Below are 17,118 nucleotides of genomic sequence, written 5' to 3' on the forward strand. Positions count from 1 at the left end.
TTGTGGGCGAATAGTTATAAAGTGGCAAGAAAAGTGACAGTTCAAAATCTATCCACAAATAAATCATAATCCCACATTTTGTTATAATATTTTTGTGAGAGTTGTTCAAATATATACTGGACTAATAAACTTTCACTTTATTTGACATGCTTTGATATTAAAATTGATAGTTAATTTGGTGCACAATATCTATTATTCCGATTCTCAAAGACTCAAACTTACATATAATAAAATCTATAAACAACATGTTACCAAAAAAAAATCTACAACAAACAAATACTAATACTCATATCTAATTTTCTTCATATTTGAAAATAAAATTAATTCTTTAACAAGTGCTCTATCTCAAAGAAAATTAGATTTAATCTCATCAAACTTTTCATCTAATCTACCTCAGTTTCTAAACTGTATGCAAACTCTTTAATTATTCAATTTCTATGCAAGAATTAGTGTTTTGAATTGGAAGAGAGGTACGATACATAAAATCGGCAATGATTGGGTCTAAAAATAGACAGCCGCCGGAATAATATGTGTCCCACGCCTCCCTATTCGTTTAATTTTGCACTAGGGGACAAAATTCCCAATCATTATCTACTCTTGAAGCAAGCCTTATTTCTTACGTGTCTCCTAATGCTGGCAGATTCCTCCACGTGTCACCCAGCCCATCCCCACCGTCCCACTCTTGACAACTGGCGGAAGCTTCAAGAAAAAATGCCGGGCCCCACACTTTATCCACTACCCTCACGTGATTGACAAGACCACTTCACCACACCCCGCACATGTCCCCGCTTGTCAAAGTACTGTTCTACCCTTCCGCTTCACACACTTCACCTAATTCCTCATTTTAAAAAAATGAATAATCATTTTTCGATTAAGGATAAGCTAAACTGTCAAAGTAATTTAATGTTCTTAATTTTATTCCCAATTTTATATAGTAAAATAAAAATGAAAATTCAAGCATCGTGTAAATCGGTATAGCACGTGCGAGGGGCACCGAAACCACGAAACACGTAAAAGGCGACACGTGTGAGTCGCCGCCCCCAAATAAATTAGTAATTCCAGTTCAACTCGCTCACAATAATTTCGATCCTGTTCTACAGATAAATTTTGCGAAAATCATCCGTACAAATCTGTTTCCAGCCAAAATCTCTTCGATCTGAAGATCCTAAAAAGATGGTGCAGTTGATGAAGAACGACGAATCGGCATCGCAAGGCGAGAAGACGCCGCCGCCGCCGCCGCCGGTTAAGATGGAGGTGGAGGATTCCTTAGAGGAAGAACACGGCCCACTCCACAAGCGCATCAAAGTAATCATATCTAATCGCTATTATTTTTAATTATTGCTGCTCTCGTTTTTCTCTCTGATTAGTTATTATATGTAGATGCGTGGTGTTCAGAAATTTTAATCAAATACGAAGCGTGCAATAAATCACACGTTTGATTTCGGAAATACCGCTAAGAGTGTGACTGTGTGAGAATGTACTAATTTATCTGCTGAATGATGTTTTCTATTTGATGTTGTTAATATACTTAGGTTTATGAAAGTATCCCTTTGGTTTCCAGTAGAGAGGTGGGTGGCCTAGGCAATTTTTTTTATTAAATCAGATAATCTCGTATCTAAGCTAGTTAATTTTGGGAAAGGGATATCACCGATTTTTTATACCAGTGGAAGGCCATTCTGCTTGATTACGCCTAGGATGAGTTGGAACTGATTGCTTGTTGGGCTTATTTTGAAATATGCGGTAATTTTTTTGTTCATGGAAAAGAAGTTATTTAAAGAATATTCAAATGCTATAAATGTGTTCTAACTATGGTAACCTGAACTCATTTCAGCAGCAGCAGCCACAGAGTTTAGGAATGGATGGTTTTGGAGTTCCACCATCGCAATACAATCCTCTTGATGAGCCAAGTCCGTTGGGTTTGCGACTAAGGAAAAGCCCATCATTACTGGAGTTGATTCAAATGAAACTGTCCCACTCCTCTGTGCCTAAAGTCGGAACTCCTAGTAATAGTAAAAAGGAGTCCTCCAGAGCTGCTGGGGGATCTGGTGATAAGTTGAAGGCCTCCAATTTTCCTGGTTCAGTTCTAAGAATCGGGACCTGGGAGGTAACTGGCATTTCGTGTTTTGAAAAATTGTGAATAATAACAGTAAATATTTGTGTGATATTTATCACAATTTTTTTTTAATTTGCAGTATAAATCAAGATATGAAGGAGACTTGGTGGCAAAATGTTATTTTGCCAAGCATAAGCTGGTGTGGGAAGTTCTCGACGGGGGTCTTAAGAATAAAATTGAAATTCAGTGGTCTGATATTATGGCATTGAAGGCAAATTATAGTGATGATGCTCCTGGAACTTTAGATGTTGTGGTAATATACATTCTCATGATGTAAATGTTGTCTTTCTTTGTTTTGTTTTAGTGCTTCTTCAGTAAGTAATGCACCGTCCATAAAGCCCCTTTTTTCTGTTCATTTGTCAGCTGGCACGACAGCCTCTTTTCTTTAGGGAGACCAATCCACAACCTAGGAAGCACACTCTTTGGCAAGCAACATCAGATTTTACTGGTGGACAAGCTAGTATATGCAGGTATGGATTTTCCCGCTTCCAGATAGTATAAACGAAGTTTTCCAGTACTCCATTAGTCTGTTACAGTTATTTTCATGCTCACTCGCTACATATTGGTTTTCTTTGTGTATTCTAACGAAGTTTTCCAGTACTCCATTAGTCTGTTACAGTTATTTTCATGCTCACTCGCTACATATTGGTTTTCTTTGTGTATTCTGTGGTTTGTGTTGTCATGGATAAAATTTCATGTTTTATTTGTTTTTCTTATACTCCCTCCGTCCTAAAAAAAATTGACTAGTTTTACCATTTTTGGCCGCCCCCAAAATTCGACTAAGTCTAAATATGGAAAGTTTTTAACCAATTACACACTACTAATAATGTGGACCCTAAAAATGGGGACTCCTTTCTCTCTACTTTATTCCCTCTCTCTCTACTTTACTCTCTCCACTACACACACAAAATAAAGTTGCATAAATCCCCGTGCCGCCCAAGGAAGGGGTCAACTTCCTTGGGACGGAGGGAGTACCACACATGATTAGGGAGTTTTATATTCTGGCTAGCCACTTAGTGGGTATCTCTGAATGATGTCTTCCTAGCAAAATGTGGATTAATGTTGAGTAATGGTTGGTGGAGCTTGTTGCACAATCCCGGAAAACTTTTAGGACCTACCAGTGTGCTTGGGGTATTTACAGCCACCTTAAAGTACTGTCTTGACTCTTGAGATAAATTACATAGGAAGAAACATACTGAGAACATTATGTCAAGAAATGAGAGAGCCATCGAAAATCCCACTTCACTCTAATGAGTTGGTATATAGACGCAACAAACTCTTGTAATAGTTTGGATTAACCCTTTTGGCAAAGCAAAGATGGATGCTAAGTGGTTATCAGTGGAGGTTGTTGTGGCATTGTATATTTGATTGCTACCCATGTGGGCTTTACACAATTACGAAGGATAATACAAAATAAAAAAGAAACTTATAGATAAGGATCAGAATAATCCTATCCCACTGTAAAATATAATCACTGATAAAGAAGGATAGAATTGAATATTACAATGTTTTTAATAGCCAAGTCAGTTGATATGATGCAAAACTAAGAATATATATACTTAAATGTCTCCTGTCTGTAATGAACAGGTTCTTCTTATGAGTTCTGTTTACTGAAATAATGCTGGTGCTTGTATAGTGGTTAATTTTAAGTGAATCATCCAGTTCGATTATGAATCTCTCTCTCTCTTCTGTCACATGGGACGGTAGCTTGAAATCAGTTTGTAGTTTCCCATATGTATTGTGTTTTAACCTTTTACTCTCTGGCATATGATCGATTGTTAATGCCATGAAAACCTTGCCACATCCTTGACCCGTTTATTCTATTTTTATTTTTGGTTTCAGACAACACTTTTTGGAATGCCCACAAGGCTTGTTGGGGAAACACTTTGAAAAACTCATTCAGTGTGATCCCCGCTTGAACTTTCTTAGTCAGCAAGGGGAAACTAAATTAGAATCTCCATATTTTGAACCCCGGATTCCTGCTTTTGACGATCAGACTGAGGACAATCATGAATTAGATTTGAATAGGGAGGGAAGCCCTTCCTTCTTCAGCTTGCAGGATACTGCTTCACCGGCAGGGCCTCAATCTTCATCCTCAAAGAATGATGTAGATGTTCTTGGCAGACATTCGGAATCTTACCCCTGTGAAACACCATCTCCAAGCTCAGGTATGACAATTACTTGAACGGAAATGCTTTTTAATTTTTATGTATCTCTTATGTGGTATAGCTGAAATTGACTCGCTGGAGTTAATATACTTCTTCTGAGCCCTCTCGTCTGGTTGCGCTATGGGTTTTTCTGTTGATTTTTTCAAGCATGCTGTGTGTGCTGTATTTTGTTACCAAAACAAATTAGTGAGCTTTTGGGGTAAAAATAGATGGAACTTTTGTGGCCATTAATAGTTTTAGGTTTGTTAAATATTTATGCAGGTGAATAATTTCTTCAATGTCGCTTGAAATGCATGCTCCAGTATACTTGAAGCCAAAGATGACTGTAAAAAAGTTGGTTTCATGAGTTCCAGAACTAAATTGCGCATCTCGTGCAGCCACACTATTACAAATTTCAAATAATTATACCACATTATGAACCATTTGGGTTAGCTTGAAAAATGTTACATCCATAAGAATTTATCCTTGTGATATGATTGGGGACAGTTGTCAATTTTAGGAAACTGAATAGCCAGTGACAGACTGCTAGTATAACTCCCCCCCTATCTTTATACAAAAACAAGGATGCGCTTGATGGTTTTCGAGCATTCCGTGGTGAGTCAAATAATTTGCCCCGTTACCCTCTCTTTAATACTACATATTTTTATCTTGAGACAAACGAGTGGCAAAAGAAACTATGTTGACATTCTGAGAACCTGTTTGAGCATTGCATCATTACTTTGGCCAGAAATTGTTATTTCGAAAAGCTTCTACAAGGGGTCATTCGTACCTTATGGTGTGCAGTAGCCTGACATATATATGTATTGATGTCGTCGTTGGACTGACAAGTGCCAACTTCTCTTACCCAGTGAACAAATGCTTTGGCAATCTAGAATGGAACTACTTGATTTAAGTTTTAATAGAAATAATATAACATGTCATTTTGTATTTAGAGGAGTGAGACTTGTTTGACATGAGGAATATGAGCTGAGTAGGAAATTCTGTAACTACTTTTAGTTCTCAGGTATTTGCTGCATTGTGTTTTACCTCAAACATCAATTATGGGTTCACACAATTATGCATACTGCAGCCTGCCTGCCCTCTCTCTTCTCTCTCTTTCTCTTGTCTAATGATTAGTATGGCTGGATTAGATTTTGTGTCCTGTACAATTTTACAATAATTATGTACTCATGAAGTGAAACTAAAGAAGACCGACTGTACAAGAAGCAAATTGGAAGTAATTTGCTTTGGATTAGGTTTACTATTTTATCCAAGAATAGACACTGCTCTAAAGTTTGAGTTCTTACTGTTGCTCTTATATTTACACAGCTAGGGGCGCATTGACCGTTGAAGATATCAAAAACAGCAGAATTGATCAACTGAAGGAGTTCAGTAATTGGGATCGGATCAAAGCCCCTGGTCTCCACACTTCTATGTCTATGAGCGACTTAGTGAGCCATCTCGAGAATCGGATATCAGAACAGGGTACCTCTGAGAATCCTACACTCTCAAGCGAGGAATGGCAGAGCCTCCAAATCTTGGATGACATCAAACAGTGCTTGTTTAGTGAAACTCAGCACTTGCCAGACTCATATGAGAAATCACTCATGTCTAGGGTTGATTCTCTTTGCTGCCTCCTGCAGAAAGACACCCCTGCAGGTTCCAGCGCTCAGCTCAGAAGGGACAACAGCCTCAATCTTTCATTGATGCAGAAAGGAGAAGATGAATTGAGTAGTGATGGTTCATTGTCTATGGACAAGAAGGCTGGAGATAGCAATAACGAAGATGTCTCGGGCCCTAACCAGGCGTCGTCCATGTCGAGGAAAGACTCTGTTGGAGAGCTGCTGCTTAATCTCCCTAGGATAGCTTCTCTACCACAGTTCTTATTCAACATTTCTGAAGATTATGAAAACCAAGCTCGATGATGCACACTAGTTGGAGATGGATGCACGTGTGTACATGGGTGTGTAGTCGGTATGTATGGTGCCAACAATCTGTGTAGTTTGAGGGTTCGGAAATAAGATTGATGATGAATCCTGTAATTAGTTATGTTTTGAAGTTGGCATTTAGATACTCTCTGCTTCTGCTGGTTGATAAATATCCTGCTGCAAATTTGCACTTCCTAATCCTGAAATCATACTTTTGCACCAATGCATACTGTTGTACGTCTGTAAGAATATTAACACAGTGTCTAATATTATATGCCTATGATTGTGACGTGTGACTCTGAATTTACTTGTACAAATTATAATATGGAAAGAGTTCTTTGTAGAAAAAATTACTGGCAAAATTAGTAGTGAAATGTATATATAATATTATGTACTTATAAAATTACTGCATTCTCAGTGAATTCAATCAAAAATTGGAAAACGAAAATTTTGCACTTGAGTGCAACTCACAACCATGAATACTGAGAGAAGTTCTTTTTAACTATTTTATTTTTTGTCTGGTTATTCATTTGTACTAAAGTGGGCTCTATATTTCATTAACTTATTTTTACTCACGATTTCACGATTTTATAATAGTATGTAAAAGTAAGACTCACATTCTACTTACTTTTCTTTACTATGTCAATAATTTCTTAAAACTCACAAGTCAAATACTATATGACAATTAATAAAGAGTACTATTCACCTACATTTCTCATAATTTGTAATATATCTAATTTATAGTAACATTTAATTTAATTAATTTACAAATAAACAATAGCTACTAAATTCTCATTAAACAACAGAAGTCACCCTATTTATATAAACGAAAAACACATACTAATTGAATTTATAAACATAATGGAAATATAAATACAACAAAATCGGAGGGAAATATGCAATTAAGCGAGTGTCAATTTGGCCTTGATCTTCGAACAAGTCATTTTCGAATTTGCTTCGTCATTTCCCATATCACTTCAGCCATTTCCATTTCCATTTCCAATTTTATTTACAACAATTACTGGTAGTGATAAATTGACCGTATGATTTTCGTGATGAATGTGTATTACCATCATCCTGATTGATAGGTTAGCATTAGCACATTTTATACTTTTCATGGCCAACAAAATACAACAAAATATCTATGTGTCTCTCTAAAGCTCAAGTTCCCCAAAAAATAACTACTTACAATAGAGTGTATACACATGGACAAATGTAGAGATGCGCGTTCAACCTTGACAAATATCTCATCTCTCTTCAGTCTTACATTTTTTCTTCAAACATATACAAAAGAACAAACCACACATATATATAATGTCAAATAAAATAAAATAAAATAAAATAAAATAAAATACGTAAAATTTATGAGTCTCCCTGTGTCCCTTCATCCTCCACTGCTTCATTCTCCTGCAACACGTCCATCAGCATCGTTATCTGGCTCTGCAGCATCGTGTTTTGTCTCTCCACGTCTGCTCGTTTGCTCCGTTCATCGAGCAGCTGCAGCTGCAGGTGCTCCAGGCATCGAGCGTCCTCTTCCAACTGCTCGTTCAGCCCATCAATCTCCCTGTCCTGCACACATACATCAAACCAGTGTTTCATGTTCAGGTCACTATACTAAAGTCGAAGGCTTTAGATTATTAGCTAAACACCACCTTCCGGTTCATCTCCTGCACTGCGATTCTCCGCATGCTCTCCACAACGTCCACGTTCACCAGCTTCCGCTTCTTCCCAATCAGCCAACCCTTCGGATAGCTAGCTGATTCGAAGTCGGGAGGTGGGAGTAGGGTTTCTGCAGAAGGGCGTTTCCCATTTGAGTTGATCACAGGATCCAGTGGTTCGAATAGAGCCTTACGTTTCTCTGAGAGCACTGAGACGCTGTTCAGTTCTAGCTGCATGTCCTCTGCTGGTGACTCAGCTTGTTTCTCCGGGGTTTTGTCACCACTCGAACCATCGAGTGTCTCATTCGTGTTCTTCACAGTACCTGCCCGAACATTGATCATGAAGCATGACTCACAAGAGCAGTTCTTGAATTAATTCCCATTAACGAGGCAAGGCAAGAGACAAAATTTATAGAATGCAATCCTACTCAATTCCAATGTATTGACAATCAAATCCACATATTAGTCGTATTCTAGACACAAATGAAGAGGTCAAAATGCAGGGACCCTTAATGAAGCTTACTACATATCCAAATCGGAAACTCACAAGCAAATAAGTTTCCCTAGACAAGGATGAGTTGAAAAGCACTATCATCTGCAACTGACACAGTTTAAAACAGGAACAGCAATCGGACAATATAGGGCTCAGTGACGAACACAAGGCAAAACGGATTATACAAGCATCCCTTTTTCTTCTTTGCTATATTACACAGGTTATCAGATAAGTTTCTTCAGTGCCATTTGGGTGATTCAGGTAGTTCAAATAGAAGGAGTCAGAGTAAAGCAACATTTACATAAACCAGGTGGGGTAGGACCGCAGAATACGAACAAGCATCATTGATTGTGCAAAATTGCTATATCTTGGCTTATCATTGAGGTTATAACTACAAAAGCCAATCATAAAATATGTTAGTACTAAAAATTCCCAACTATTGGCAACTGATGTATACTTATCTATAGGTGAAAGTTATGAAGCTTCCTTAATCTCAAATTTGGATTACAAGTGAAGCTCTGGCAATGGCTCTAACAACCGATTATCGAGGAGAACAGATTAGCTGCTTTACAAACTACTCCACTACATCTTAGCTCAAACTTAATGAACAAGGAGCAATTGACTACAGATTTCAGTAAATAAATATATTTCAATTATTAAGTACTATATCTAATTGAAGAAGTCGCCGCCTGCAAAAGTCTTCAGCTGATTTAACGGAAGATCAAATTTTGGAAAATAATTACATAAATAGAATTTCAGCACTAATTCCACAAGTAGCCATACAAAAATAGTAAACGTTGAATCAAAGAAACTGATATCGTTATCGTTAGGTGAGGAAGCAGGTAATCAAATTATAGCCACAGCTAAGCGATACGGCGACGTTTCAGCAAAGCCAACCCTACTCTCATCAACACGGCAAATAATTGAAGCAAGAATCAATCTTCAACAAACAAACAAATAATAATGAATCAATTAAAACATGTGAAAAATCAATCCTTTGAAGATCCAACATCGCTTGATTGGGGAAAAATCTGGGTCTTACCTCAAACTGTAGCATGCATGCAAAAGATGAGATTAAACTAAACAGGAGCAGATTAGAATAAATCAGTACCATTTTCGCACAGTCACACACTAGTACAGAAAAATATAAATCAAGAATTGAAGGAAAAGAGAAGCTCTTAATTTACCAGTTAATCTTTTCCTAGATTTCCAAAAAATAGGAGCAGAAGAAACCGGAGAGAATCCATTCAAAGTTCCCCCTTTATTTGCCGCAGCTGCTTCTCCCATAACTCAAAGATTCACACCACAACAGTAAGTTTAAAATTCAGCTATTTAGCATCAGATTTTTCTTACCCACAAAAGTAATATTTCTGGGCGAATTTCAGAGTCTAGAGAGAGAGAAATAGAAATGGAAATGGGATACTGTTTGACGGCATCATCAAAGGTTGTTTGGACGGTTGGGATTTGTCGCTTTGTTTGGTGCACCTCTTTCTTGCTTCGGTACAAGGTTAAATTAAATCCAATTAATTCAACTGGTTATGTTGTCTATTTATTATTGAATAATAATGGTAAACTTATTGCATCGATTTACTGTATATGAAATGAGTATATCCAACGGCTTATTCATTATATTCGCGTGGCAAGAATTTTCTTTTGCCCTTCAATGAACACTGAATTTACCATTTAAAAGAAAGACATTTTATGCGTGCTAAAAAATGGGTGATAGAGAAAGAGATGATTAATAAGGATCTCGATCCACGTGGCATTAAGCTGTTAAATTAACAATTAAAATAGCTATGTGTTGGTTTGAGCTTCATGCCACTGAAACCCTTAAGGCACCAAACACTGACACGTGTAATTGTATAATTAAAACTTAATAGCCGGTTTAACACAATTTTAAATGTTACGTCATTTTTATTTTTAATATGCATAATTTAACTACAGGAATCACTAGTTTAAGGGCATAGCGGTGGATTCATACCAGCTTTATTCTTGGTAAACTGGGGTAGTATTTTTTAGCTATCCAGTCTAATTTGAGTCCCACCTTTTTTGCAGTTGGATCAACTCATTTTTATTTATTAATAGTTATAATCAAAACAAAAATGACTTAAATTTTCATAATTTAAAAGAAATAATTATCATTTACTACATCATAATTTTACATCAACTTCTAGTCTATCTTAAAACTTTTAAAACTGTAATTTAAAATTAAAATAAAAACTAATATAGAAAAAATCAAAGACTAAAGTCTCTTTTTGGTCCTTAACATTTAACGATTCTTTGATTTTGGTCCATAACATTATCTTTTAAATTATTTGGTCCCTCACAAATAAAAATCAATCACATTTGGTCCGAAATGGATGGAACCGTTAAAATTTAACAGTCAACTGGTTTTAAATCAATTTTAACCGGATTAAGTTAATAATTATGTTTAATTAATGTCTAATATCTAATTAACCAAAATCTAAAAAATTACATATCGTCGTGGATTTCTTCGCTGAGGGAAAATTTGATGAATGCTTCGTTCTAGCATGGCGATTCCGTTCACAATTAACAAAATTATTAATACAGCAAGGGGATCCAGTACATTGAAGCCTTAGCGAAGGAATTAACCCTAAGTTGGAGGAAATCGGGATTATTACTGAAGATGCTAGCGAGATAGGAGGACCAGGTTCGCCCTAATCCGGCGGCGCCGACGAGTCTTTCGAGCAAAATGTTACCGACGGCGATGAACGCGATGAAATCCCCTAACTCGAGGCGGAGGAAGGAGGAGGATCCACCAGCGACGGGGATCTCGACGGCGAATTCGGTGTAGCAGAAGACGTAGAGGAGAGCGGAGAGGCCGGAGACGGCGTAGGAGGCGATGATCGCGGGGCAGGCGGTGTCGCGCGTCTCCAATTCGGTAATGCTGAAGATGCCTGAGCCGATGACGGAGCCAGATCAGGTCCTACCAGGTGAGGCACTTCTTCATCTCGTGCTCGGATTGCTTCTTCGCCTCGATGAGCTCGTCGGATTCGGAGGCGCGGCCGAGGAGACGGTCGCGGAGGCGGCGGTGCGGTGCGGTGGCGGAGAGGTAGGCGGAGGAGCTCTGGAAGGAAGGCTCCGGGAAGAAGTCGTGCTTGCTGAATCGCGATTTTTCTCTGGCGGTGAGGAGAGAGATGTGAGGTCGTCGAGATTTTGATTTTTGTTTGATTAGTGTATCGCATTTGTGGAGAGTGATTGAGATTTCTTATAACACAAGAGTAACTGGAGGAATTGGTGGATTTGGCAGAGGAATTGAGATACGGATTTACAGATTTGGATGAATCTTTTTTCTTTTTCTTAAAATAAATTAAAATTCTAATTAGATATTAGACATTAATTAAACATAATTATTAACTTAATCCGGTCAAAACTGATTTAAAACCCGTTGACTGTTAAATTTTAACAGTTCCATCCATTTCGGACCAAATGTGATCGATTTTTATTTGTGAGTGACCAAGTAATTCAAAAGATAATGTTATGGACCAAAATCAAAAAATCGTCAAATGTTAAGGACCAAAAAGGGAATTTAGTAAAAAATCAAATATGACATGACAACAAAATCACATCATTCCAGATTTATCAAAGTCTATTACTCCCTCCGTCCCACTTTAGGAGTCTCAGTTGAATTCGGCACGAGTTTTAAAAAATATAAAGGAAAGTTGGTGAAAAAAGATAGTGGAATGTGAGTTCTACTTTTTTTATATTAGTTTTATAGTAAAATGTGAGTGAAAAAATGTTAATGGAATGTGGGGCCTAATAACATTTATGGAATATTCCAATCGAGATTCCTAAAGTGGAACACTCAAAAATGGTAAATTAGGACTCTACATGCGAGTAATTAACACTAAAAATGTGGAATAATAATGTCTTTTTTTTTTATCAAAAACAACGACGCTTTGTTGTCATAGCATAATTGATACAGTATTACTTTTAACTTTAACCATTATGAGATAAGTGAGGAAATGTTATAGCCTTATAGGCTTTATATGAAATGATCTGGACATTGTTGGAGTGGGCTCAATTTTATAGGTACTTTCGAGATAAATTAATGTGTAAAAAGCCCCAAGAATTCAGCTATGAATAAACCAATGTCAATTAAAATGGGCCATGAATATAAATACACAATGTCTAGAATGGGCCGACTAGTATTATCAATTATGTAGTAATCAATTTATATAAGTATACCTTTGATTAGGAAGAGTTCTCAATTACATTAAGAAAAGAAACAAGTGAATTAGATGTTAGTGTAGTAGTTTTCGAATTCCAAGCACTGTTTCAATACAAAATTGGTAAATTATCATTTCTAATTTCTAACTACAAAATTGTTATCTTTCCGCATCAAACACAGATTCAAAGTTAAACATACCTAAACAAATGTATTTTCGTCTTCCAAATCTGCAATTATCGAACCATTCATTATAGCAGAATCTTACAAAATGCATATAATATTACAATGTTAATTTATTTAAATAACATGTATGCACTTATAACACATTTAGTTGGATCAGGGCATATAATAGATTGATAGGATCGGAGGAAAGCTCCCTACCAATTGAACCGTGCTTCGTAGTCATGTTGAGTTTGCTGAGTTCATGATAATTTAGAAAATTGGCAACATAAACAAAAACCATGATTTAAACAATATATGGCAGCCAAATCAATATATAGAGGGTGAGTGCAGAATATAGTGATAAACCAAGATCATTAATTATATATGTGGGACATGCATGAATAACCTAAGACATGATCACATAAATTTAAGTGTAATATGTTTGCCCACCTTCCATATTAATACTTTTTTTATCCTGTTTGTCCCAGTTTAGCATTACTGATAAATGACGGTTTCCTAATTTAATATTACAAATATTTATAATATTAATATATATAGTACATGATTCTTTATTACTCCATAAATATTAAGCTAAAGCTGTGATGCATCATTGCTATAAACACAACTGACATGAAGATTATTATCATGTGAGCCTTTTCCCCCTCTCTAACATCTCAGAATTACGATCAATATCATCAAACTTACAACTACACAGAATCAATGCGTAACCTACATCTACTAATTTAATTCTCATTTTAATAAACTACAAATCGGGGTTTGATTTTCTATTTAATTTGTAAATTTGACAGATTTTGTCTTATTGTATGCGCGATTAAGAAAATGATACCTAGTAGGTGCTCATAAATGGTGCAAACATAGCATATGAGTCGTCTTGATTAATATTTAATTAATACATTTATAAAATACATATTAAGATATGTATCGAAACTGACCAAATGTAATATACATGCATGATTGTAAAACCAAATGCATGATTGTAAAACCAAAATATAATCTTCAATTCTTAGAAAAGAATTGTGTTGTATAGAATATAGATTATGGGGCTATATGTTTCGTTAGTGCTAAATTCTCTGTACATAGTGTTAACACTTTTTCTTATTTTACTATTCCACTTATTGTTCTTTAACTTAGATCTCTATTATTTTACTTAAAATTGGTGGGTAAAATTCATGAAATTTAAGACAAATCTTTTTTGTTGATAGCAACACTTGCCCACCTGGTTTGGAGTTGGACACTACATAATTAAAAGTATATAATTTTGGTGACTTCTATTGGCATATCAGACTCTATATTGAAAGACGACGTTGCGCTAGATTCCTTAACTATTTTATGTTTATGGACACATAATAATGATAATATGCATTGTGACCGTCAATTTGTATGTAATAATCAAATAAGTATTAAATAAATATAATTCCAATCCAGTATGATTATAGCAAGGGGAGTTGGTGTTAGTACTTAAAAATAAAGAGTTGGTGTTAGTACTTTAATTAAATTATATTATCGGTGTTCCAAAAAACTATATTAATCATTGCTCATTAAGAAGAATCTTATTCAATCAAATAAGAATATTATTCAAAGATACCTTAGGTTCCATAGTTATTGACTCGTTGTGGTATGAGTAAATTTTTGTTGAAGTCACGGGGTTGAACCTGTGTTTTGGTTATAAAATGAGTAAGTTTTTTATCCAACTAAACCATTTTAAGAATAGGAAAAAATTAAATATGACACTTGATTAAATATACAAGGATAAATAATACTCCTAGTAGTAGTAATTACCAAGCATGATTAAACAATGACGATAAATAATAATTAAACTAAGAGAGTGAGCGCCTATTTCCATATCATCAATATCTTTTTATATTTTCTTTCTTTTCCTTTTCTATTCTCCAATTTTCTTTCTCTTCGTCTTCTTCCCAAGCGTTTTCTTTGAATGCAACTGCCAACTAGAAACTTTCTCCTTGAGCAATTGCAATAAAAAGGGATTATCCTTCTTTTCCTAAAGCAATTTAGATATCTTCAATGCTGAAAATATATCTAACTCGTCTTCTCCCCAATTCCCAAACAATCGCATTTGCATGATAACTTTAACAAAATTCCTTGTAAAATTTATAATTTTTTAGAACTTAGAAGCGGCAAATGAATGGAGAGATAATTGTATGTGGAAATATATCATATCTCATTAAACTAAATGCCAAAGTCGTCTACAAATATAAACATGCAAATAGTGTCAAAATTTAAGTTTGCTGTTAAACCGGAAATAATTATAATAACGCGTGTTACGTTTCGAAGCAGTGATATTTGACACGTTTTTATTAAATGCACATTGTAATTAAAGCTGGATCTGAGTCATTTGACTACTAAATTTGGCATATTATCATCACCTTAATTACCCACTTTACAATAATTAAGACCAAACACACGCTTTTCACGTTTAAAATCATCTTTATAAATGCAAAATAATTAACTAAAACTTCTCGGAATTTCTTCCTTTAATTATTGTGCTCTTAGATCTGCCTACCCTTTAACTTGTTAGAATTTGATTAGGACTTAGGACTGGACGTGGAAAATAAATTGGAAACATATACGTCTTGTAGGGCTAGCTAGATACATGACACAAATCACTCAAAAAATTAATTTACTTATCAAACGCATGACAAAGTTCATAAAATTCTCATTATCATACTGTAACATACCCCTACCAAACGAGTAAAAATTCCATGATCCTTCCATATCAAGTTGGCATGGTGATTTGGTATACCTCACCAATAATTTATTGACAAATAAAAATAAAAAAGCCTTTCATGCCATATCAATTACACACCAATTCAATAAAACTTAACTGCACAAAATAAACGTCCACTAATCATGGAAAGTAACATTTACTACTATTAAATATTGATACATTCATATAATAGGTCCTACATTATGTAATTATGTATGTATATTGACTTCTTAATGTAATAATATTTCACGTAAAAAAGTAATCATATTACATGTCAAGAAAAAAAAAGCACATTACAACTCTTTGATAATACTATTTTAAGATTTTATTAATGAGACTTTTTTTTCTTATTTTATATTTATGTGTATTAAAAAATTTTACACAAATAAAATTTATGACTATAACTAATATATTTTGTTAGCATATTAAGTAATCAGTTATGATTTTCAATATTTTCTTATTACCATGCAAAAAATATCAAGAAATATATTGAAAGTTATTGAAAATATACTTAATTAGTTACTTAAGACTTAGATTATGATAAGAAAATATAATATTATAGTCATAGTTGTTATTTGTATAAAATTTTCGAATATATATTTAAATATAAAATAAGAAAAAAGGTCTCACTAATAAAATCTCAAACTAGTACTATCAAGGAATAATTTCTTTCTTTACATAAAAAAATAGTATAATATGATTACTTTTTTGTGTGTAAATATTACTCCTATTATATTAAGAGGTCAATATACATATATATGTCTAGTAATATTGCACGCCTATTCTATTTGGCAATTTCCATAGTTAATAGTGATATAATGCTACTTTCCATGATTAGTGAACGTTTATTTTGTGCAGTTAAGTTTTATTGAATTGATGTGGCATGAGGCCTTTTTTTATTTCCACTTGTCAATAAATTATTGGTGAAGTATACCAAATCACCATGCCAACTTGGTATGGAAGGATCATGGAATTTTTACTCCTACCAAACGACCCACAAATACAAAGTTGTAAAACAGAATTGGTTGAATGTCACACACATGCTGCTACTTTTTTCCTTGAAAATTGAAATAAAAAATTCAAACGCACAGTGATAACTAATATACTACTTCATATGTCCAATAATAGATTATTAGTTTCGGTTTGCCATTTTAGTTTGTTTTTCAATACTAAAACTGTTAAAGTATCGGTAGAATCGATATATTATTTCTGAATGAATTTACATTATACACATAGCGTCAATATATAGGGCTAAGGACTCATCTATATGGTAAACCTAATTAACATAATTACATTGATTCCAAATCTCCTATACTTGGTAAAGATTGATTCTCGTATATCTTTTCCCTGATTTGGTGCAATCTTCTCCAACACTCCCCCTCAAGTTAAGCGACAGGGTTACCGATGCTCAACTTGCACAATACTTCCCGAAATAGTTTCGAGTTCACTGCCTTTGTAAGGATGTCCGCCAACTGATCTTCGGACTTGACAAATGGCATCTCCACTATCTTTGCTTCAATGTTCTCCTTTATGAAGTGTCTGTCAACTTCAACATGTTTGGTTCGATCATGCTGAACCGGGTTCTCAGAAATGCTGATGGCTGCCTTGTTATCGCAAAACAATTTGCAGGTCTTCGATGAGTCTAGGCCCAATTCTTTCATAATCCTCCTTAGCCATAG

General features: G+C 35.0%; 2 protein-coding genes across 4 annotated transcripts; one reads left to right on the top strand and one right to left on the bottom strand.

Moving 5' to 3' along the window:
* Positions 1–1,071: 1,071 nt before the first annotated feature.
* On the top strand, positions 1,072–6,477 carry LOC121748416. 3 transcript variants are annotated; one of them, XM_042142764.1, is made up of 6 exons: positions 1,072–1,305; positions 1,832–2,104; positions 2,193–2,366; positions 2,477–2,583; positions 3,956–4,281; positions 5,590–6,477. In XM_042142764.1, exons 1-6 carry the CDS (start codon positions 1,174–1,176, stop codon positions 6,183–6,185), a joined length of 1,608 nt encoding a protein of 535 aa, XP_041998698.1. In that variant the 5' UTR covers positions 1,072–1,173; the 3' UTR covers positions 6,186–6,477. The 3 variants fall into 3 exon arrangements, with proteins under 3 accessions (XP_041998698.1, XP_041998699.1, XP_041998700.1); XM_042142765.1 differs by having other exon boundaries at positions 1,835–2,104; XM_042142766.1 differs by lacking the exon at positions 1,072–1,305 and adding an exon at positions 1,324–1,740.
* Positions 6,478–7,335: 858 nt separating this feature from the next.
* LOC121748534 (protein HEADING DATE REPRESSOR 1-like) lies at positions 7,336–9,839 on the bottom strand. Its single transcript, XM_042142952.1, has 3 exons — positions 9,527–9,839; positions 7,841–8,169; positions 7,336–7,757 (listed from the first exon to the last, which is right to left on the bottom strand). The coding sequence occupies exons 1-3, from the start codon at positions 9,624–9,626 to the stop codon at positions 7,551–7,553; spliced, it is 636 nt and encodes a 211-aa protein (XP_041998886.1). The 5' UTR covers positions 9,627–9,839; the 3' UTR covers positions 7,336–7,550.
* Positions 9,840–17,118: the final 7,279 nt, after the last annotated feature.

The sequence above is a fragment of the Salvia splendens genome, chromosome 9, assembly GCF_004379255.2.
Source record: "Salvia splendens isolate huo1 chromosome 9, SspV2, whole genome shotgun sequence".
NCBI classification, from domain to species: domain Eukaryota; kingdom Viridiplantae; phylum Streptophyta; class Magnoliopsida; order Lamiales; family Lamiaceae; genus Salvia; species Salvia splendens.

Excerpts from the sequence above, each read along its gene's own strand:
- LOC121748416 (XM_042142764.1), top strand. The coding sequence starts at position 1,174 with ATGGTGCAGTTGATGAAGAACGACGAATCGGCATCGCAAGGCGAGAAG. Across the intron at positions 1,306-1,831 it reads CACTCCACAAGCGCATCAAA|CAGCAGCAGCCACAGAGTTT; the intron begins GTAATCATATCT and ends AACTCATTTCAG. Across the intron at positions 2,367-2,476 it reads CTGGAACTTTAGATGTTGTG|CTGGCACGACAGCCTCTTTT; the intron begins GTAATATACATT and ends TTCATTTGTCAG.
- LOC121748534 (XM_042142952.1), bottom strand. The coding sequence starts at position 9,626 with ATGGGAGAAGCAGCTGCGGCAAATAAAGGGGGAACTTTGAATGGATTC. Across the intron at positions 8,170-9,526 it reads ATCTAGGAAAAGATTAACTG|GTACTGTGAAGAACACGAAT; the intron begins GTAAATTAAGAG and ends ATGTTCGGGCAG. Across the intron at positions 7,758-7,840 it reads TGCAGGAGATGAACCGGAAG|GACAGGGAGATTGATGGGCT; the intron begins GTGGTGTTTAGC and ends GTATGTGTGCAG.